The 23,975-nt window shown below is 40.3% G+C and overlaps 1 protein-coding gene across 2 annotated transcripts in view; it reads right to left on the reverse strand.

The window, feature by feature from the left end:
- LOC133651878 (integrin beta-3-like) overlaps positions 1 to 23,975 on the reverse strand; it is a 123,922-nt gene that overhangs the window by 6,377 nt on the left and 93,570 nt on the right. For both annotated transcript variants that reach the window (XM_062050079.1, XM_062050080.1), the window contains 8 exons: positions 22,407 to 22,611; positions 22,094 to 22,346; positions 21,856 to 22,018; positions 18,951 to 19,112; positions 17,683 to 17,778; positions 15,729 to 15,818; positions 15,525 to 15,659; positions 15,028 to 15,457 (listed from right to left, as the gene is read on the reverse strand). In XM_062050079.1, coding sequence (XP_061906063.1) covers positions 15,028 to 15,457; positions 15,525 to 15,659; positions 15,729 to 15,818; positions 17,683 to 17,778; positions 18,951 to 19,112; positions 21,856 to 22,018; positions 22,094 to 22,346; positions 22,407 to 22,611 — 1,534 coding nt within the window. The remainder of the gene's footprint in view (positions 1 to 15,027; positions 15,458 to 15,524; positions 15,660 to 15,728; positions 15,819 to 17,682; positions 17,779 to 18,950; positions 19,113 to 21,855; positions 22,019 to 22,093; positions 22,347 to 22,406; positions 22,612 to 23,975) is intronic.

Here is a 23,975-nt window from a genome sequence, read left to right on the forward strand (position 1 = left end):
CATATCTGAGCATGTATTGGCCCACATCGGATTGATTTTAGCATGTTTAATGCACACAAAGTGTCAAAGTGCCTGTCCTATTACTGTCATAGGCTAAAATAACATCGACTTTATGCCTAACACGATTAACAACTGTCTGAGTTGGGAATGTCTAGGATGTGAGTGACAATCTTAGTCATTTCCGATCGATTCATTATAGCCTCCTTATCTGTGTGTGTGTGTGTGTGTGTGTGTGTGTGTGGGTGTGTGTGTGTAATGATGATTGCAAATTACACTGACAATACGAGCCACATCACGTCTCTTCTTGTTTTTGTCATACTTTTGGCCCGACTAACAATACCAAGAATGCGAGGTTTTAACCACCTTGGCGTGCTCGAGCAAGTTCACCTGCAGATGATAAAATGTGGACTTTGTTATCGCCGGTGGGCGTAACCTGTTATTCATTAACTGTGGGGAAAGTGTTAATAATTCCTGGCTATTTGGGTCTGTAAAAAAAAGCTCTCGTGTTTAAAAGTACTGCAGATTGTTGAGCAAAAACTAACGCACTGACACACGTTTACAAAGTAAACAAAGTGACTAAACGGGCTGCATCTTGACGTTCTTCCCCCGACAACGACAGGAAGTGTGCCTAATGTGAAAGTGCGTTGATGGTTTCCCCATCTTCTTGTCGACCAACAAGCACACATGTAAACACTTCCTGAGACGCCACTCAAGCCTGTCGCCACAAAAAGAACACAATGTATTCCAGAATTAAACATTTTCCCCGTAGGATTTAGTCAGTTCTGGGGTCAAACTGTCACCAAAGACAAAGTTGGAAATAGAGATGTCCGATAATATCGGACTGCCGATATTATCGGCTGATAAATGCTTTCAAATGTAATATCGGAAATTATTGGTTTCAAAAAGTAAAATGTATGACTTTTTAAAACGCCGCTGTACGGAGTGGTACACGGACGTAGAGAGAAGTGCAGAGCAGTTGCGTCTCCCAGTCATACTTGCCAACCCTCCCGATTTTCCCGGGAGACTCCCGAATTTCAGTGCCCCTCCCAAAAATCTCCCGGGGCAACCATTCTCCCGAATTTCTCCCGATTTCCACCCAGACAACAATATTGGAGGCGTGCCTTAAAGGCACTGCCTTTGCGTGCCGGCCCAATCACATAATAACTACGGCTTTTACTACTTGGTCAACAGCCATACAGGTCACACTGAGGGTGCCCGTATAAACAACTTTAACACTGTTACAAATATGCGCCGCACTGTGAACCCACACCAAACAAGAATGACAAACACATTTCGGGAGAACATCCGCACCGTAACACAACATAAACACAACAGAAAAATACCCAGAACCCCTTGCAGCACTAACTCTTCCGGGACGCTACAATATACACCCCCCGCTACCCCCTCCCCCCACATCAACCCCGCCCACCTCAACCTCCTCATGCTCTCTCAGGGAGAGCATGTCCCAAATTCCAAGGTGCTGTTTTGAGGCATGTTAAAAAAAATAATGCACTTTGTGACTTCAATAATAAATATGGCAGTGCCATGTTGCCCTTTTTTTCCATAACTTAAGTTGATTTATTTTGGAAAACCTTGTTACATTGTTTAATGCATCCAGCGGGGCATCACAACAAAATTAGGCATAATAATGTGTTCATTCCACGACTGTATATATCGGTGCATTTGATGAAGGCACTTTTGTGCGTGCCACACAGCAATGCATCATCCGAGAGGGTGTACAGCATGGTTAGAAAGATAGTGACAGAGAATAGAACGAGGATGGACAATTCAACCCTAAACTCGCTCATATATATATCCTTTCCTGCAAATAAAATTTCACAGATGCTGCCCATACCTATGCTCCTTCAAAGGCTGTGCTACTGGCTGCAAAGCATTGCACTTCAAATACAACAATGAGTAGAGGAGTGTTATGTGTGTTTGTGTATATGTGTAAATAAATGAACACTGAAATTCAAGTATTTATTTTATTTATATATATATATATATTTATATATATTTATATATATATATATATATATATATTTATATATATATATATATATGTATATATATATATATATATATATATATATATATATATATATATATATATATATATATATATATATATATATATATATATATATAAATATATATATATATATATAAATAAAAGAAATACTTGAATTTCAGTGAATTCTAGCTATAAATATACTCCTCCCCCCTTAGCCCCGCCCCCGCCCAGCTCAAACCCCCCCCCAATCTCCCGAATTCGGAGGTCTCAAGGTTGGCAAGTATGGTGGCGAGCAATGCAAATAAATAGCTCTCTGATTAGTGGTCGACAGCAGGTGAGCGTGCCGACCACTAACCAGAGGCAGGCAAACCCAATTTATCCCCATGGAAACAAACACCGAGGTGCACAAAACAGGAATTAAGGGAGTCCAAAACTAACAGAACATAACAAAACATGATCCGGGCCACGGATCATGACACAAGTATCTTTTGGACCTGTAAAAACTCTATGTATAAGGCACATAAACTTACTTCTGTAGTGTACTTTAATGGCAAACATACTACACAACGTATTATCTATGAATAATGACGCTAACACGGAAAGTATTGGCTTGACCACGCCTCCCTGACCCACCATATCAGAAGCACTGTTTGTTATTCTTAGCAAGAACCCAACAGGATTTTGCAATAAATGACTCAGCCCATCTGGATGTGTGAGGGGGAGGGGCTCACGACACCACCCAGACGGGTCAAGGGTCGCTAATTTTAAAGCATTTCATGCGGTCAACCCTCCGTTTGTGTCTGAGTGAACAATAGTTAGTGGCTTACATGTTTCTTACATCACACTTTTATGGCTATGGGGAGTCTTTTCTGGGACTTTTTTTTTCGTTGTTGTTGACGTCAGCCCAATGTGCAAGAATTCTAACATCCGGCTCATTAAACTCACATGCAGACTCCAAAGAGGGTCCGGAGGAGGACGTTAAGAGACTCGAAAAGAGGGAGGAAGCTATGTAAGTGGATGGAGTAAAGGAAAGCTTGGGCTTATTTCCTGTAGAGGAATGCAAACTTTCCTGTTCTCTGGGAGTGCCCTCACATTTATTGGGCCCCCAGGCCGGCCTTTCTGGCTCTCGCTTCCACGGATCGGCAGCCCAAGGCGGAGAACAAACGTGCAAGGCCCCAAGGAACAAAAATTTCAGGCCGCTTTTTACAGGTCACGTCGCCGACTAAAATGCTTTCGGTTTCAACTCCGGTCCCCATAATAGAGTCCATTGTTGCGAACTACTCAGTATGTGCGCATACCGCCATGAGCCCAGTCAGGACTGTGCAGGAACTTAGTCCCAATTGAAGCATTACAAGTAAAAGCCTGTCCAAAACCTTCGCTTCGCTTGCCATTACATATACTGTAATATTGTACATGGTAATTGGGATTTGCTACATATTGTATATATTATATAATAATATAATATACGAGAAGAGGCAATTCCTGAAAGAATTGCGTGTGAATGCTCCAATGCTGAAGTTGTACTGAAATGCTGACAGAATGTAGTATGAATGTAAGAATAGTTTGAATGTTGAAGCGCTGACGCTGAACTGAAATGCTAATGGAATTTAGGATGAATGTAGAAATGGTTTAAATGTTGAACTCGTTTAAACGCTGAAATGGTTTGAATGTTGAAGAGTTAGAATTTCCAGGAAAACCGGACTTTGGTTTGGAACTTGGGAAAGTGTTAGTTTGAATGTCCAGGATGAGCGGAATGTGTTAATGTTGGAATGGTTTGAATAGGTTGAAAAATGTGCAACTTGGAAATATGTCCCATTCATTTCATGGCAACTTCCTGGAAATTTGGGAACTTTGGGGAAAGCTGGATTTTTTGAAAATGATTAGGAACATGAATGTCCTGAATGAGCTGAATTGGTTGGTGTTAGAATTGTTTAAATCGGGCAAGAAATGTTGAAGTAGTAAATGGTATTAGGGAATTTCGGGAAAAAAAGGTATTTTGAATTTCCAGAATGGTGCAATGTTTTAAAGGTGGAATGGTTTGAATGGGTTGAAGAATGTGGGAATTGTGGAAGTTCGAAAAATGGCCAATTCATTTTGAATGGGGAAAATGCAAAAAAATTATGGGAAATCCGGGAATTTTGTTTCGAATTGTTGAAGCACACAATTCCTGAACAGGCTGAATATTTTGAAGTTGGAACGGTTTGAATCAGATGAAAAATGTGGGAGATGTGGAACTTTGAAACATGTCCCATTGATTTCAATGGGAATTTCAGAAAAAATGGGGGAATTTCGGGAAAAGTGGGAATTTTTTTGAAAATGGTACAAAAAAAACTTGAATGGTCAGAATTAGTTGAAATGGTTGGTGTTTAAATGTTTACAATCGGTCGAGAAAAGTTGAAGTAGTAACATGTTGAATTAAGAATTGGTATTACGGAATTCCTGGAATTTCGGGAAAACAGGGAATTTTTCCAGTTCAAAAAACAACTTAATTTTTTGTCCTGATTAAGAGGAATGTTTTGGCGGTGGAACGTTTAAAATGGGTTGAAAAATGTGGAAGGAGTAGTCGCCAGAAAAAAGGGTGGAAATAGGGCTTTGGAAAACCAGGAATTTTGGAAAGTCCTGGAATTTTTCTGAACTTAGAAAAAGGGAAGTTCGAATTTTCAGAATGGTGAAATATTTTGAAGGTGGAATGGTTTGAATAGGTTGAAAAATGTGGAAATGGTGGAAGTTTGAAAAATGGCCAATTCATTTTGAATGGGAAAAATGTCCCGGAAAACCTGGAAATCTTTTTCACGGGAAAGCCCGCGATTCCTGAATAGGCTGAACAGTTTGAAGTTGGAAGGGTTTGAATCGGATGAAAAATGAAATGAAAAAGAATAAATAGAAGAATTTTGGTGTAGAAAACCATATGTGTGAATGCTTTGGAGCATTCACACAAATATAATAATATAATGTAACAGTATATATTATATACTGTATTTATAATATGTAATTATTACATATATGTTATATTTATACCTGCATTATCCTTTCCATCCTTACCCTTTCTATCCTTTGTAACTGAGCTACTGTGTGGAACAATTTCCCTTGTGGCTCAATAAAGTTTGTCTAAGTCTAAATCTAATTTCATTAGGGATTACACCTATAGAGATATTTATAAAAAACAATTTTTCCTTGTTAAATTTTTTTTACTGTAAGATTCCAGAAAACACAGAGTGAGATGTTCTACCTCTTGTGCGAAACACAAATGCATAAATGACTTAACACATTAAAATGAACAGTGAACGTTAATGGAAGACCTGACGGATAAAATTTACGGGCGCGCATCATCAGTAGTGTTCCTCTGGGTCATTGGATGTTTCGGCCTTTAACACTATACACCCTCTCCAGAGGCGGCCAGCTACAGGATGATCAGACCTTAGCTTGCGACCCAAGCCCAATTAGCCATAAAAGTCACTTTGTTGGCAGACCTATCAGGGAACTATGCATGGCAGGGGCATCCGGTTCCCTGAGTCAGCTTTGCCTGACCGCATACCTCCTGATGCACTAGTTGGGGGCCCAATTGGGGTAAAATAGTGTTTTTTTTATTTCTTACAACGTTTTACGGTAAATATAAAAACAGTAGAACTGTTTTGTTTTTTGTTTTTTTACGGAAAAAAATGGCAGCTTGGTTGCCAGAATTTTACTATTAAATTTACATTGGTTTTTACAACATTATATTGGTAATGGAAAAACAGTAAAAGTTCTTTTTTTATTCTGGCGAATTAGCTGCTAGTTTTTCTACCGTAAAAACAAATGTATCGTTTTTCCATTTACAGCACAGGTGTCAAACTCAAGGCCCCGGGGCCAGATCTGGCCCGCGACATCATTTTTTTCTGGCCCACAAACAGTGTTGGGACTTACTGTTACTGTAACGCCGTTAGTTTCGGCGGTAACTAGTAATCTAACGCGTTATTTTTTTATATACAGTAACTCAGTTACCGTTACTGCGTTATTTTACGTTATTTGTATGTAGTATCGGCTAGAAACTGAAGATCTGAGTGTGTTTTATTGGAGCGCTACGGTGGAAAAGAAGAGGCGTGCTTTCTCCCACCCACAGAAAGCACACCTCCCCGCAGGGGAGACGTTCCTCCAGAGCCGTATTTCGGGTCTAACAACCTTCACTTTACCCGGAAGAGGGTCTTTATCAATCAATCAATCAATCAATGTTTATTTATATAGCCCTAAATCACAAGTGTCTCAAAGGGCTGTACAAGCCACAACGACATCCTCGGTACAGAGCCCACATACGGGCAAGGAAAACTCACCCCAGTGGGACGTCAATGTGAATGACTATGAGAAACCTTGGAGAGGACCGCATATGTGGGTAACCCCCCTCCCCCTCTAGGGGAGACCGAAAGCAATGGATGTCAGCTGACGGTGAATGACGAGCCCGGCGGTTTGTTGCAACTTTGTGACTTTATTGCACGCAGCCATCCACCAAGCTAGAGCACCTACACGCACTCACTGTCGCCGCTCCCTCACCTCTCTCGCCCACTCACTCACTGACGTCACTCACCTCTCATGCTGTCATATCTTAAAGGGCCACACACACACACACACACACATACGCTACTCTCATAACAACTAACAAGACATCATGGCGAAGCCAGAAGTCGAGTTTTTTAACATGGAGACATTCTCAATACTTTTCTTTTGTCGAGCACAAAGAAAATAACATTTTAGTTAAATGTAAGTTGTGTCTTGGATCAAAGATCCTATCTACTTAGAGTTAAAGTTAAAGCGCCATTATGTTGCAGCTATTTAAAATAGTTTTGTCAATTTTTTCTGGCCTGAAATAAATTGGCCCTTTGAAACATATCTTTGTCTTTGTGTGTTGTATGTAGACCACATTGTTTGTGTGTTGTATGTAGACCACATTGCTTTCTGAGTTCAGTGAGGCAAATGCATGTCAAGTTGATCAACAGATTGTATTATTCTCCAGTGCAATAACAGTACTGAAATGAAGGCTAAAAGGGCATTAATGGGAGCCTTAAAAAAAGGGGGTGAAAAAGAAATAACTAAATAGTTACTTTTCACAGTAACGCATTACTTTTTGGTGTAAGTAACTGAGTTAGTAACTGAGTTACTTTTGAAATAAAGTAACTAGTAATTGTAACAAGTTACTGGTTTTCAGTAACTAACCCAACACTGCCCGCAAACACCTGGAAATGATATGTGTCAATAAAGTAATTAATATTTTCTCACTAAATGTAATGGATTTTTAAAATTTTGACAAAAAAAATACATGTACTGCTTGAAATTGCATGCCTTTTAAACTTTAATAGTATCCATTATTGCAACAAATATTACAGTATATTATCATACTTTCCAAACATTTTTTGTCTAAATAAAAATAACTAATTAAATATTAATAAAATATAATAATATAAATATAAAATAAAATAATACAAATTAATAAAAGTGACAATACATTTTACGGTGTTCTTTACAGCATTTGACTGTAATTTGAAAAACACTAAAAAATTTTGCGTTAAAATTCTGTTGACAGAGCTGCGATATTTTTACTGTAAAATCTTGTTTTTAACGGTGTATTACTGTAAATCAGGCGTGTCAAACTCCTTTTCATTGAGGGCCACATTGCAGTTATGGTTGCCCTCAGAGGGCCGATTTTAACAATGAGTAACATATGAATATACATTAACAACATATTTTACATATAAGCTGCAAAAAAAATGTTTACATTTTACTTTAAACACTGGCAGCTCAGTCACCAGAATTTTACAGTAAAAGCAGTGAGTTTTTTACAGCATATATAAAAATGAAATAAATGGAACGGAATGGAAAAACAATACCACTGTTTTTAGCAGTAAAATTCAAGCAACAGAGCTTTTTTTTTACCGTAAAATCTTGTTGTTTTAAGGTTTTTTCTGTTTGTTTTTTAATGTTTTAGTAGTGTCTTACTGTATATGGAAAAAAGCAGTACTAAAGTGGATTTTACGGTAAAAAACACAGTCGGCGGAATTTAACCGTAAAATCTATTGTCAGTTATATAGTCTACAATTTGATTGATAATTTGTTTTGAAATCATAAGCCAAGCAGATATTTAAGTACAGTATTTATCTTTATTTTAACAAAAAATATTTTTGGAATACATGACTGCGTGGGTTTCCTCCGGGTACTCCGGCTTCCTCCCACCTCCAAAGACATGCACCTGGGGATAAGTTGATTGGCAACACTAAATTGGCCCTAGTGTGTGAATGTGAGTGTGAATGTTGTCTGTCTATCTGTGTTGGCCCTGCGATGAGGTGGCTACTTGTCCAGGTTGTACCCCGCCTTCCGCCCGATTGTAGCTGAGATAGGCTCCAGCGCCCCCCACGACCCCAAAAGGGAGTAAGCGGTAGAAAATGGATGGATGATAATATAATATTTAGATTTTGATATTATTGAATTTTAAAAGATATGCAACTGCATGCAGTACTTGATTTTTAATGTCAAAAGGGAAAGAATAAATATATTTAGAAAGAAAAGATTAAGCATTTTATTAACGCATATTATTTCCAGGCTTTCTTTCAGATTTGGCCCCCGGGGCCTTGAGTGTGACACCTGTGGGCTAGAAGATGGTCTGTAAAGAAAATTGTATGTGAAATTTTGACCAAAGAACGACCATTACATTGTGTGTCAACCACAAGGAAGTGTTTTAAATAGAATAGAATATAATAGAATAGAATAGAAAGTACTTTATTGATCCCTGGGGGAAAATCAGCACCACAGTTCGCTCACAATAGACAATAATAATAATAATAATAATAATAATAAATAGTATAATACATATACTATATTATATATATAATATATAATATATGAATAATATAAATATATTATACATATATTCTACATTTAAGTGCAGTCAAGAAGGAACATATGCATTATACAGTCTGTAGATTACAATCATAAAATTAAAGATGCAATCTAATGTCTATCAGTATATGTTAAGTTAACATCTTAGCTTCGTATTATACAGTAGCGGACAAAGCAAATTAGAATAATATTTAACAATACGGCTAATCAATAATTAATTAATTTTATTTGTACAAAATACCAGTTAAAAACGCGCTGTGGGCTGAAAATGGCCATCGAGCCGCAGTTATAAGACGCCTTTTATAGAGACTGTCAGAGACAGTTATGAGTTTTGAATGTTTGTATTAGATTCAGTTTTTTCAACGGAGGATGCGCTAGCTGTTCCAAGTCGGCACCAGGGATGGACCACTCCTCTGCATCAGTCGGCGACGTCTCTGTGCTGCCGACTTGTCTACATGCAAGAAGATGCCCGGGGGAGGGGCACGTCTGATTGATTGTTAGATTGATTGATTCTGCAGATGTGCCCAAAAGTGTCCCATAAAGTTTGTAATTAAACTAATGAAGAACTACAGTAGCCTGGCCCCTCAATGACATTTTAGGCGTGTCAGTGAAGAGTGAGACGAGGGGAACAGGCGGGCCGGGGCAGGCCTTGAAAGCAAGGAAGAGGAAAGACCAGCTGATCTTTCCTGCTAGTTTTGGCATGTTAGTGTGTGTGTGGGGGGGAGGGGTGTGTGTGTGAGTGTGTGTGTGTGTACATACAAAACATGAAAAACTCACTGGGAGACTCTCTTACACAATCATGACAATCTTCCCTAAAGTACCGTATTTTCCGGACCATAGGGCGCACCGGATTATGAGGCGCACTGTTGATGAGCGGGTCTTGTCAGGTCTATTTTTACACACAAGGCGCACCGGATTATAGGGCACATTAAAGTGGTCATATTATTATTATTTTATATAATATAAACGGAATACAATGATTTGCAAGTCCTTTTCAACCCATATTCAATTGAATGCACTACAAAGACAAGATATTTGATGTTCAAACTCATAAACTTTATTTTTTTTTGCAAATAATAATTAACTTAGAATTTCATGGCTGCAACACGTGCCAAAGTAGTTGGGAAAGGGCATGTTCACCACTGTGTTACATGGCCTTTCCTTTTAACAACACTCAGTAAACGTTTGGGAACTGAGGAGACACAATTTTGAAGTTTCTCAGGTGGAATTCTCTCCCATTCTTGCTTGATGTACAGCTTAAGTTGTTCAACAGTCCGGGGGTCTCCGTTGTGGTATTTTAGGCTTCATAATACGCCACACATTTTCAATGGGAGACAGGCCTGGGCTACAGGCAGGCCAGTCTAGTACCCGCACTCTTTTACTATGAAGCCCCGTTGATGTAACACGTGGCTTGGCATTGTCTTGCTGAAATAAGCAGGGGCGTCCATGGTAACGTTGCTTGGATGGCAACATATGTTGCTCCAAAACCTGTATGTACCTTTCAGCATTAATGGCGCCTTCACAGATGTGTAAGTTGTGAAGTGAAGTGAATTACATTTATATAGCGCTTTTTCTCAAGTGACTCAAAGCGCTTTACATAGTGAAACCCAATATCTAAGTTACATTCAAACCAGTGTGGGTGGCACTGGGAGCAGGTGGGTAAACTGTCTTGCCCAAGGACACAACGGCAGTGACTAGGATGGCGGAAGCGGGGATCGAACCTGCAACCCTCAAGTTGCTGGCACGGCCGCTCTACCAACCGAGCTATACCGCCCATGTCTTGGGCACTAATACACCCCCATACCATCACAGATGCTGGCTTTTCAACTTTGCGCCTATAACAATCCGGATGGTTCTTTTCCTCTTTGGTCCGGAGGACACGACGACGTCCACAGTTTCCAAAAACAATTTGAAATGTGGACTCGTCAGACCACAGAACACTTTTCCACTTTGTATCAGTCCATCTTAGATGAGCTCAGGCCCAGCGAAGCCGACGGCGTTTCTGGGTGTTGTTGATAAATGGTTTTCGCCTTGCATGGGAGAGTTTTAACTTGCACTTACAGGTGTAGCGACCAACTGTAGTTACTGACAGTGGGTTTCTGAAGTGTTCCTGAGCCCATGTGGTGATATCCTTTACACACTGATGTCGCTTGTTGATGCAGTACAGCCTGAGGGATCGAAGGTCACGGGCTTAGCTGCTTACGTGCAGTGATTTCTCCAGATTCTCTGAACCCTTTGATGATATTACGGACCGTAGATGGTGAAATCCCTAAATTCCTTGCAATAGCTGCTTGAGAAAGGTTTTTCTTAAACTGTTCAACAATTTGCTCACGCATTTGTTGACAAAGTGGTGACCCTCGCCCCATCCTTGTTTGCGAATGACTGAGCATTTCATGGAATCTACTTTTATACCCAATTATGGCACCCACCTGTTCCCAATTTGCCTGTTCACCCGTGGGATGTTCCAAATAAGTGTTTGATGAGCATTCCTCAACTTTATCAGTATTTATTGCCACCTTTCCCAACTTCTTTGTCACGTGTTGCTGGCATCAAATTCTAAAGTTAATGATTATTTGCAACAAAAAAAATGTTTTTCAGTTTGAACATCAAATATGTTGTCTTTGTAGCATAAACAACTGAATATGGGTTGAAAATGATTTGCAAATCATTGTATTCCGTTTATATTTACATCTAACAATATTTCCCAACTCATATGGAAACGGGGTTTGTAAAACACTTCCTTGTGGTCTATATAACATGTGATTGGTAGTTCTTGTTGGCGCAGTTGATAGAGTGGCTGTGCCAGCAACCCGAGGGTTCCTGGTTCAATCCCCACCTTCTACCAACCTCGTCACGTCCGTTGTGTCCTTGAGCAAGACACTTCACCCTTGCTCCTGATGGGTCGTGGTTAGGGCCTTGCATGGCAGATCCCGCCATCAGTGTGTGAATGTGTGTGTGAACGGGTGAATGTGGAAATAGTGTCGAAGCCCTTTGAGTGCCTTGAAGGTAGAAAAGCACTATACAGGTATGTGGGGAGGCGTGGCTGGCAGACCGACAGCGAGGCGGGGCACGCCGGGATCGTTGCCGTAATAAACATCAGGTGCGTGGCTCGCCCGGCTGCGCACAATTGTGTAATCCCCTCCCAGCGTGTAAAAGGGCGGCAGCCGAGAACGACGGGGCAGAAGGAGCTGCAAAGCCAGAGGGAAGCCGGAAGGCGAGAGAGGAGGGAAGGAGAAAGACTTTTTGAATATTGAAAATAGAGATGCATTTATCGGTAAATGCTTTAAAATTTAATATCGGAAATTATCGGTATCGTTTTTTTAATTATCTGTATCGTTTTTTTAATTTTATTTTAAATTTTTTAAATCAACATAAAACACACAAGATACAATTAGTACACCAACCCAAAAAACCTCCCTCCCCCATTTACACTCATTCACACAAAAGGGTTGTTTCTTTCTGTTATTAATATTCTGGTTCCTACATTATATATCAATATAGTCTGCAAGGGATACAGTCCGTAAGCACACATGATTGTGCGTGCTGCTGGTCCACTAATAGTACTAACCTTTAACAGTTACATTTACTCATTTTCATTAATTACTAGTTTCTATGTAACTGTTTTTATATTGTTTTACTTTCTTTTTTATTCAAGAAAATGTTCTTATTTTATTTTATTATTTTTTAAAAAAGGACCTTATCTTTACCATACCTGGTTGTCCAAAGGCATAATAATGTGTTAATTCCACGACTGTATATATCGGTATCGGTTGATATCGGTATCTGTAATTAAGAGTTGGACAATATCGGAATATCGGATATCGACAAAAAGCCATTATCGGACATCCCTAATTGAAAATAAAACATTGTATACTTGGCAACACGCCTGGCCACCGTTTGTCGGTCCTGAGAAGAACCCTGCGACACAGACTGTCACAAAGTATAACCCATTTACCATTTCTTTGGTCAAAATGTTGCAAAGATTATGTTTTATAGATCATCTTCAAGCTGCTTTCTGACAGTCGCTTCAGGATGCAATGTTTAGTGGGCGGTCTTATTTACGTGGCTCACCTTCGACCCTCACCTCCCAGGGGGTGAACAAGGGGATGGGTCAAATGCAGAGGACAAATTTCACCACACCTAGTGTGTGTGTGACAAGCATTGGTACTAAGAAGACTAAGACTGCGTCTTCTCCCCGTCATCTTTGTTGTAGCGGTGTAGCGTGCAAGGACGAGAGTGGAAGAAGTGTCAAAAGATGGAGCTAACTGTTTTAACGACATTCAGACTTTACTTAAATCAACAACGGAGCAGCGTCTCCTCATCCGTGGCTCACTAGTGCAACAACAACACCGGAAATGTGTCCTGTGAAAAAACGTCCGACCGGAACTCTCTAATAGCTAAAGTTCCTTGGGTGGATAATGTAAACTCACTACACCGGTATGTTTTAGCGCTTTCATGGCGAGTTTACTGACAGATGTAAGTAAGAACTTTACACTACTTTATATTACAAACCCTGTTTCCATATGTGTTGGGAAATTGTGTTAGATGTAAATATAAACGGAATACAATGATTTGCAAATCATTTTCAACCCATATTCAGTTGAATATGCTACAAAGACAACATATTTGATGTTCAAACTGATCAACTTTTTTTTTGTTGCAAATAATCATTAACTTTAGAATTTGATGCCAGCAACACGTGACAAAGCAGTTGGGAAAGGTGGCAATAAATACTGATAAAGTTGAGGAATGCTCATCAAACACTTATTTGGAACACCCCACAGGTGAACAGGCAAATTGGGAACAGGTGGGTGCCATGATTGGGTATAAAAGTAGATTCCATGAAATGCTCAGTCATTCACAAACAAGGATGGGGCGAGGGTCACCACTTTGTCAACAAATGCGTGAGCAAATTGTTGAACAGTTTAAGAAAAACCTTTCTCAAGCAGCTATTGCAAGGAATTTAGGGATTTCACCATCTACGGTCCGTAATATCATCAAAGGGTTCAGAGAATCTGGAGAAATCACTGCACGTAAGCAGCTAAGCCTGTGACCTTCGATCCCTCAGGCTGTACTGCATCAACAAGCGACATCAGTGTGTAAAGGATATCACCACATGGGCTCAGGAACACTTCAGAAACCCACTGTCAGTAACTACAGTTGGTCGCTACATCTGTAAGTGCAAGTTAAAACTCTGCTATGCAAGGCGAAAACCGTTTATCAACAACACCCAGAAACGCCGTCGGCTTTGCTGGGCCTGAGCTCATCTAAGTGGAAAAGTGTTCTGTGGTCTGACGAGTCCACATTTCAAATTGTTTTTGGAAACTGTGGACGTCGTCGTGTCCTCCGGACCAAAGAGGAAAAGAACCATCCGGATTGTTATAGGCGCAAAGTGGAAAAGCCAGCATCTGTGATGGTATGGGGGTGTATTAGTGCCCAAGACATGGGTAACTTACACATCTGTGAAGGCGCCATTAATGCTGTAAGGTACATACAGGTTTTGGAGCAACATATGTTGCCATCCAAGCAACGTTACCATGGACGCCCCTGCTTATTTCAGCAAGACAATGCCAAGCCACGTGTTACATCAACGTGGCTTCATAGTAAAAGAGTGCGGGTACTAGACTGGCCTGCCTGTAGTCCAGACCTGTCTCCCATTGAAAATGTGTGGCGCATTATGAAGCCTAAAATACCACAACGGAGACCCCCGGACTGTTGAAGAACTTAAGCTGTACATCAAGCAAGAATGGGAAACAATTCCACCTGAGAAGCTTCAAAAATGTGTCTCCTCAGTTCCCAAACGTTTACTGAGTGTTGTTAAAAGGAAAGGTGATGTAACACAGTGGTGAACATGCCCTTTCCCAACTACTTTGGCACTTGTTGCAGCCATGAAATTCTAAGTTAATTATTATTTGCAAAACAAAAATACCGTTTATGAGTTTGAACGTCAAATATGTTGTCTTTGTAGTGCATTCAATTGAATATGGGTTAAAAATGATTTGCAAATCATTGTATTCCGTTTATATTTACATCTAACACAATTTCCCAACTCATATGGAAATGGTGTTTGTAACTAAGAATTTGCTGGAGCAATGAGCACCCAGCAGGGTTTTTGCTTTTTCCAGTGGAAATGGGTGAAAAAAGGGCCTCACCTGAGCAGAGGGCTCCTTTGAATCTGAGGCAGTTGAAGTCGTCGCACTCGCAGTGTTTGCCCCACACCTGTCCAAACTCGCTGGCATGGCATGAGCACTGTCCGCACAAGCAGTCCCCTCGCCCATTGCAGATGGGGCTCCCCGGCTTGGGGACGCACTTGTCGTCGTCGGAGGGACTGTAGTCCTCCAAGGAGCACTCGCAGCGCGGGCCCAGGCGACCCTGGTGGCACTGGCACACGCCACACTCGTAGGTGCCGTTACCGCCGCTACACGACGGGCTGTCGGCCTCGGCGTAGGCCTCGCAGTCGCACGCGCAGGCGAAAACCACGGTGACCTCCAGGGAGTCCCTAAAGCCTCGAGGTTTGATGGTGAACGTCTGGATCTTCTCCTTCGGGCAGCCACGCAACTGAGCCTCCACGCTGAAAGACACCTGAGGAGGACATAGTTCCGGGGTGGTGTGTACGCCGAGATAGACGATGAATCACCAGCACACCTACCGTGTCTCCGACCGTAAGGCCGGAGCAAGACCTGAGACCAGGGATGACCTCGCCGTTCAGGCACGTTGCGTTGAAGGACAGATTGAGCTCATCGGGGACTCCGATCAGCTCCAGCTCCACTTTAGAGCGGATTTTCTACACGCAGATTGTTGTCATTAGAATCTTATAAATAGACCTTGACTTATTTTGGGGCGAAGTCCTTACGGCGTACGCTTTCTCTATGAGCTCAATAACATTCCCAGAGTCGGCGGACAGTGTTCCCACGGTTGTGCCCGGAATGAGCTGACTGTACCCCTGAGAAGAGCGAGAGCAACATGGTGACACAGGTTCATGTGCTTGGTTTTGTTGTTGTTTGGGTCGTTTGTTTTTTTTAGAGGTGTCCTGATACAATTTTCAAGGCTAAATTTGGGCCTTAACCTCTTAAGGCCCAAGCTGTTTGTTTACATGCTTTTTTTAATTTCTCTTTGCTATTTATATATATATATTTTGTGTATATAGTAAAAGTTTTTGTCAGAATAATTGTATCTAAGTTATCACAAAACTTTGTTATATTGAGTTCCCGGCGAGAAGACAAAAGCTGTCTTTGAACCTACCAAACAAAAGGCTTGTAAAACTCCACTGTGTAGGGTGGGAAGCAACATGAAGGTGTTCTGTTGATTTCATGTATTGTAATCAACAGAAAGATTTTGTCTTGACCCAAGAACTACAAAGCGGAGAGGAAGCAGGGCCTGACTCCCCTCCAGGGACCTTTTCTGTGAAATGTTTTACAACCTTTTCTTTGAACTGTTGTAATCAAAGGCGATGGCTGTTTACAACCCTCGTCCCTTAGAAACAGCTGTTGCCATGTAATCAGGGAAAGTCCAAATAAAAGAGGTGGCGTCCAATCTTTCGCCAGAGCGTGCTGGGAGACTGTACAAGAGTACAGCCCAGACGTCTCTCCTCAATTGAGCCAAATTTAATTCTGTCTCTGTTTAATTATTTGCTTGTTGTCTTGTTTAATAGATGTCATCAGTGTTTGAACCTGACAGTTTTAGATCTTTGAGTTCAACTCATGAAAAATGGGAGCAAAAACAAAAGGGTTGCGTTTTTATTTTTGTTCAGCGTACTTTATTTTTTTATGTTCAGTTATACAGTGGTTCCTAAAAGGCTCTTAAATGGAAGAAAACTTGTTACCTGTCCGCTAAGCTAGCAAAAAGAGACACTAGCGGGAGCAGAACATGTCAAGCTTGTTACTGGCAGTTTGGAATTTCCTATTTGTTTGTGTTTATTTCCTGTCAGCGCTCTTATTTCGGTTCCATTTCCTGCATGTCTCACTGAGCGCTCGTTTCCCTCACCTGTCCCTGATTGGCAGCCTGGCACACCTGGTTGCAATTGCCAATCAGGCTACTATTTATGCCTGCCTCGCCCTCCAGTCAGGGCTCGATGATTCTGTTATAATCCGCTGGTGGTGAACCCCAAGATGCAAAGATGGCAGGCGCAGTGCAGGAAAACATGACTTTAATAGGACAACAGGATACAATCATCGAGCCCTGACTGGAGGGTGAGGCAGGCATAAATAGTAGCCTTATTGGCAATTGCAACCAGGTGTGCCAGGCTGCCAATCAGGGAGAGGTCAGGGAAACGAGCGCTCAGGGAGACGTGCAGGAAATGGAACCAAAATTAAGAGCGCTGACAGGAAATAAACACAAACGCAGAGGAAAACCCTAACATAATTAAACTGTCAGTAACAAGCCTGGCAGAACAGCTTGTATCAGAGTCTTTAGGACAACTTCATCTCTGCTTGGTTGAAGTGATGTTTTTCAAAATATTTGTTCTTCCCTCACTCTAAAAGCCAAAGGCACTTTGTTTTTTTCACCTGAATAATGTATTTGCTGCATGTTGCATGTAATCAGCCTTCATGTGTTAATCGATTGAAAGTGTTCATTTTAAACGTATGTGGACGCAACAGCCGTTCTCTTCTCGAGTTTGGAAATTTGAGAAACGGTATCTCGATTTGTCCGTATATCTCGCATGTACGGCAAAATTGACGATAAAGAATCTTTGAAATCTTTTTTTAGATTTTAGACGCAGGCATCAACTGTTATTTTTTTGCTGATATTGGACCAATATCCGATATCAATCTTACGTATTTCTTTTGAAAGCACAGTCAAGAATGTACCTTGTAGAGCGGCAACACATAGGTTGTCACAGCAAAAATCAGATTGATGTTGTTCTCTGACATTTTCTCCGTCAGAAGCGCCAAGGAGGGATAGTCCTGGAATAGAAGCGGGAAGGTCAAGACATACATTAAAAACACGTCTATTTTAGAAAAAGGTCTTATAAGGGAATAGTAAATGTAATTCTTCATTGGTTTAACAAGGAGTAGCAATATTTTACAGCTTGATGGGGTAATCAACATCAGAGGTGTCCAGGGGCCATTTTTAACCCCACGCTAGTTTTCTAGTGGCACTTCACGTATTACAAAAATAAAATACCGCCGTAGCTAGAAAAGATGAACACCTCTGATCTAGAAAAAGGGATTTTGTTCTCAAGCAGACTATAAGTTTGATTATTTGGTCATGTTTTTTTGTTTGTTTTATGCCCTTTTAATCATAGAAAACTTATATTATTCATCCCCTAAAAATATTTCAAAGTGAAATATTTGATGAGAAGTAATTAGAGCCCTCAATAGGTCAACAATTCATTACAAAATTAATTTTGATTCATAATTTATCATTTGCGCAAACCAAGCCTGCATGACAGCTTTGTGTTGTTAGAGTGAACGTTACAAATTGTTCTCGTTACATTTCAACTGTTTGCTCTTTTATTCACATTTTTTAAATGTAGCTGTGTACCGTAAATGGCCGAAGTTAGCATTTTGGACACGTATGATCTAGACCAGGGGTCCCCAAAACTACGGCCCACGGGTCAGATACGGCCCGCCAGCGTCAAAAAATCCGGCCCCCGGGCAGTCCTAAATTTAAAAAACAAAAACAAAAAAAAAAGTTTTTAGTTTTTTTTTGTTATTATTTTTTAAAATCTGTCCTTTCTAATTAATTTTCTACCGCTTGTTACTCTCGGTGTCTCCTAGCATATTGTCTAAAAAATGCATTTTCTTTCTCATCGATAATGTGACATCATTGCGCTTGGAATATATATATATATATATATATATATATATATATATATATACTGTATATACAGCCCGGCCCCCGGCTAAAATTTTTACCACAATCTGGCTCCCAGAGTCAAAAAGCTTGGGGACCCCTGATCTAGACCATTTGTAAGAGTTTTAAATGTAGATTAAAATAACCATAGGTCCCCTTTGCAAACCTTCTTTCCTGTCTTTCAACTAAAATGGGAGCATATATTTTCTAATAGTGAGCAACTAGCCAACATGGATACACCATTGACCCGCAATGTGTGCTGTCAAGCTGCTCCCTTTACCAGCACAGTGGTTTTGTTGTAGACGTTGTCACCGCCAAGGTGGCACTCTCCGTCGTTGGGCTGCACGATGCCGGCGATGCGTCCGTCCAAAGCGATGTGGGTTTTGGCGTCGGTGGTGAACACCAGAAGGTGCGAGGCATCAGGACGCCATCCGATCTTGTCCTTAAAAGACGGTTGGGGTAAGATGTTAACACGTGATGGGATTCATGTTAACTTTTTTTTTTTTGTACAGTGCATTGATTTATTTTTGAAAATCAGATTCATCACACTTTTGAATTTGGAATAATCATGAATAATCACAGGTTATGACTCGCTTGCATAACTTCAATTAGCTTAAAACAAGAGCCCAATATCTGGACAAAAATGATATTTTATAGTCAGAGCGTCATACAGGAATTGTTTTTGATGTTTTACTCAAATGCATGTCATTTGTTCAAAATTTGCTAACAGTTTTATCCAAAGTCCTGTCTGGGTATATTTTAAAATGAAACTTGCCTATCATTCACAATCCCTATGTGGGACAAAAATATATTTTTTACAAGGGTCAAAAAAGTCGGGATTTTTTCTAAGTGTCAAAAAGTCTGAATTTTTTACAAGTGTCAAAAAAATCGTGATTTTTCTAAGTGTCAAAAAGTCGGGATTTTTTTCAAAGTGTCAAAAAGTCTGGATTTTTTTATAAGTGTCAAAAAAATTGGGATTTTTTCTAAATGTCAAAAAGTCTGGATTTTTTCTAAGTGTCATAAATCTGGATTTTTTCTAAATTTCAAAAAATTTTGATTTTTTCCAAGTGTCAAAAAGTTAGCATTTTTTCTAAATGTCAAAAAGTCGTGATTTTTTTTAAGTGGCACAAAGTCGAGATTTTTTCTAAGCGTCAAAAAATCTGAATTTTTTTCTAAGTGTCAAAAAGTTGGGAATTTTTGTAAGTGTCAAAAAAGTCGGGATTTTTTTCTATGTGTCATAAATCGGGATTTTTTCTAAATGTCAAAAAATCGGCATTTTTTCTAAATGTCAAAAAGTCGTGACTTTTTTTAAGTGTCAAAAAGTCTGGATTTTTTATAAGTGTCAAAAAAAATCCTGACTTTTTGACACTTAGAAAAAAATCCAGACTTTTATAAAAACTAAAGGTAACGCAAACGAGCATATTTTCGTGTCTTTCTCGCAATCTCTGGGTCCAAGTCGAATGTCAAAAAGTCTGGATTTTTTCCAAGTGTCAAAAAGTTTGGATTTTTTCAAAATGTCAAAAACTCAGGATTTTCTTAAGTGTCAAAAAGTCGGGATTTTTTTCTAAGTGTCAAAAAGTCTGGATTTTTTTATAAGTGTCAAAAAAATTGGGATTTTTTCTAAATGTCAAAAAGTCTGGATTTTTTCTAAGTGTCATAAATCTGGATTTTTTCTAAATTTCCAAAAATTTGGATTTTTTCCAAGTGTCAAAAAGTTAGCATTTTTTCTAAATGTCAAAAAGTCGTGATTTTTTTTAAGTGGCACAAAGTCGAGATTTTTTCTAAGCGTCAAAAAATCTGAATTTTTTTCTAAGTGTCAAAAAGTTGGGAATTTTTGTAAGTGTCAAAAAAGTCGTGATTTTTTTCTATGTGTCATAAATCGGGATTTTTTCTAAATGTCAAAAAATCGGCATTTTTTCTAAATGTCAAAAAGTCGTGACTTTTTTTAAGTGTCAAAAAGTCTGGATTTTTTATAAGTGTTTTTCACACACACAAGTGAATGCAAGGCCATACTTGGTCAACAGCCATACAGGTCACACTGAGGGTGACCGTATAAACAACTTTAACAGTGTTACAAATATGCGCCACACTGTGAACCCACACCAAACAAGAATGACAAACGCATTTCGGGAGAACATCCGCACCGTAACACAACATAAACACAACAGAACAAATACCCAGAACCCCTTGCAGCACTAACTCTTCCGGGACGCTACAATATACACGCCCGCTACATTCACCCCCACCTCAACCCCGCCCACCTCAACCTCTTCATGCTCTCTCAGGGAGAGCATGTCCCAATTTCCAAGCTGCTGTTTTGAGGCATGTTAAAAAAAAAAAAAAACACTTTGTGACTTCAATAATAAATATGGCAGTGCCATGTTGGCATTTTTTTCCATAACTTGTCATCCTCCCTATTTTCAGCCTCAAAAATATACGATTCTGTGTCATCATTTGTCCCAAAGTAGTCATTGTTAGCCCTCATGAAGTCTGCCATGTGTAGTCGTCTTGTTGTTGTTGAAGAAAAAAGAGAACGTTGTGATGCGCCTGTGAAATTCATGCGCTGGCGTATGCTTAAAATTAGCAAGAAACGTAAATATTACATGTTATTATCAGAGATGTCAGATAATATTGGAAAACTTTGTTACATTGTTTAATGCATCCAGCGGGGCATCACAACAAAATTAGGCATAATAATGTTAATTCCACGACTGTATATATCGGTATCGGTTGATATCGGAATCGGTAATTAAGAGTTGGACAATTTCGGAATATCGGCAAAAAAGCCATTATCGGACATCTCTAGTTATTATGAATGTGCCGATTACTACATTACATATATACTTACATGTTGATGGAGGTTTTCGACGGTTATTTTAGAGCACTCTATAGTCGAAGGGGAGTGAATCCTCGTTACCTCCATTGTTAGCTGACTCTTGCTAGCATTTATTTACAAGTTAAAATGTATACAAAAACCAAAAACATATGTCTTATTTTCTCACATAAGGATTGTGAATAAATGATAAATGGGTTATACTTGTATAGCGCTTTTCTACCTTCAAGGTACTCAAAGCACTTTGACAGTATTTCCACATTCACCCATTCACACACACAAGGATTATAAGGATTGTGAACGATAGACCAAATTCCCCAAAAGTTCCCCTTTAGTTGTTTTTTTCCCATACCTTGCATACCACCGCCTGCATGACAGCATCAAATCCACCCTCCGGAGCGTCTCTATTTCGGGACACCTGTTGCTTCTCCACCTCCTCGGTAAAGCGGGCCACCGTCTCCGTCAGGGACAGCACATGCTTGAACCCAAACTGGGCCTGACAATCCGTATGAATCCTTTAGGAGATGGAAGAAGACAATGTGGAATAGCCTTTTTGCCCGGACATTTGCAAACTTTTCCTGGCCACTTACCCATGGCAGGGGTTGTCTATGGTCACCGGTGGGGCCATGTACATGTAGGGGGACACGGTCTTGTCCACAAAGGCTCCAAATCCCATGCGTAGGTTGCTGGTTTTCTTCCCCATGGTCTCTGCGAGCTTGTTTCCCAGAGTCTGGAGGCGAGCTAAGTCGTCCTTCATGGAATAGGAAAGGTCCATCAGGTAGTAGAGGTCGACCGGGTAATCCTCCACTTGCTTCACGGTTACAGTGAACCTTTTGGAGTCACCTGTGCGGCAAAGACAGGTTTAGAATTGGTTGTACTCTTCAAAGGTGGAGTCGGGTCCACCTGGCCTGAGCGCCATGAGAATCTTCTGCGGCGTTATCTGAGTGACGTCGTCAGCCTGCCCCGAGGCTTTGTCACTAAGCGGCTTGTCCTCCTGGACCTCCAAAGTGCTGCCGGGCGACTCCAGATCTGCCTCGGAGCAGCCTCCATCCAGAAGATTCTGCTTCAGGTCACAGCGAGACACACCGGCTCCTCCCATGCCAAATGTCTGGAACAAAGACATTATCCGATACCAGAGTTACCGAGAAAATCTGCCTGTTTTAGAGAAGGTTTTCATGACTTCATTAAGGAAAAAACACTGTTCTCATGGACATGAGAGGGCCTCTGATCCCCCTATAGCGGGGGTCTGCAACCTGGAGCTTTTTCAGAAATGTATGAAAATAGAAAAGGAGGGGGGGAAAAATAATTTTGTTTTAATAGGGTTTTTGTAGGACAACATGACACAAACCTCCTTAATTCCACTGTTTATATTAAACATGATTCTCTGTATTTGGTGAACGCCGTTTTGGCGGTCCTTGAACTCACCGTAGTTTGTTTACATGTATAACTTTCTTCAACGATATTTTTTTAAATAAAATAAAATAAGATAAATAAACAAACATTTTCTTGGATAAAAAAGAAAGTAAAACAATATAAAAATAATTACATAAAAAATAGTAATTAATGAAAATGTTAGTGGACCAGCAACACATACAATCATGTGTGCTTCAGGGACTGTGTCCCTTGTAGAAGTGTTGTCCATGTTGTGGGAGCCAGAATATTGGTAGCAGAAAGAAACAACCCCCTTTTGTGTGAGTGGGTGTGGATGAGTGTGAATGGGGGAGGGAGGTTTTTTTGGGTTGATGCACTGGTTGAAAGTGTATTTTGTGTTTTTTCTATGTTGATTTAATAATTAAAAAAATAAAAATAAATAAATTTAAAAAAAATAAATAAATAAAAAAACTTTCTTCAACGATGCCAGAGAAAGACGTGTTTTATGCCACTCATTCTTTGTCTCATTTTGTCCACCAAACGTTTTATGCTGTGCGTGAATGCACAAAGGTGAGTGTGGAAGTCGCTTCCTAGCGGTCCCACTGACAGACACTTCACAGGATCCAAGTGTGCAGGTTTTATCAGAGTTTTAATTATCATATGTTTTTATCCAAAGTTTTCTCTCTCAGAACGGGACTTTTCAGTCACGTCCGTATCCTCTCTCCTTCTGCTCCCGGCCGCTTACCGTTAAAGACAACAGATGATTAGATTAACACGTACCACCTGTGAAATCTAATCACCTGCCAGCTGTGTCTCGCCGTCAGCACATGCCCCGCCCCTGCCCGATGGTGCTCGTCCTCAGCACCCCGGACAGCGGCGGTGACTTTTGCTCCTACAGGCAGCGCTGACCACACCTCCCTCCACAGTGAGCTTTGTTGATGTTATTGACTTGTGTGGAGTGCTTATCAAGTATATTTGGTCAGTGCGTGACTGCAAGCTAATCGATGCTAACATGCTATTTAGGCTAGCTTTATGTACGTATTGCATCATTACGCCTCACTTGTAGGTATATTTGAGCTCATTTAATTTCCTACGTCCTCT

The sequence above is a fragment of the Entelurus aequoreus genome, linkage group LG06 (genome assembly GCF_033978785.1).
Source record: "Entelurus aequoreus isolate RoL-2023_Sb linkage group LG06, RoL_Eaeq_v1.1, whole genome shotgun sequence".
Taxonomy (NCBI): Eukaryota; Metazoa; Chordata; class Actinopteri; order Syngnathiformes; family Syngnathidae; genus Entelurus; species Entelurus aequoreus.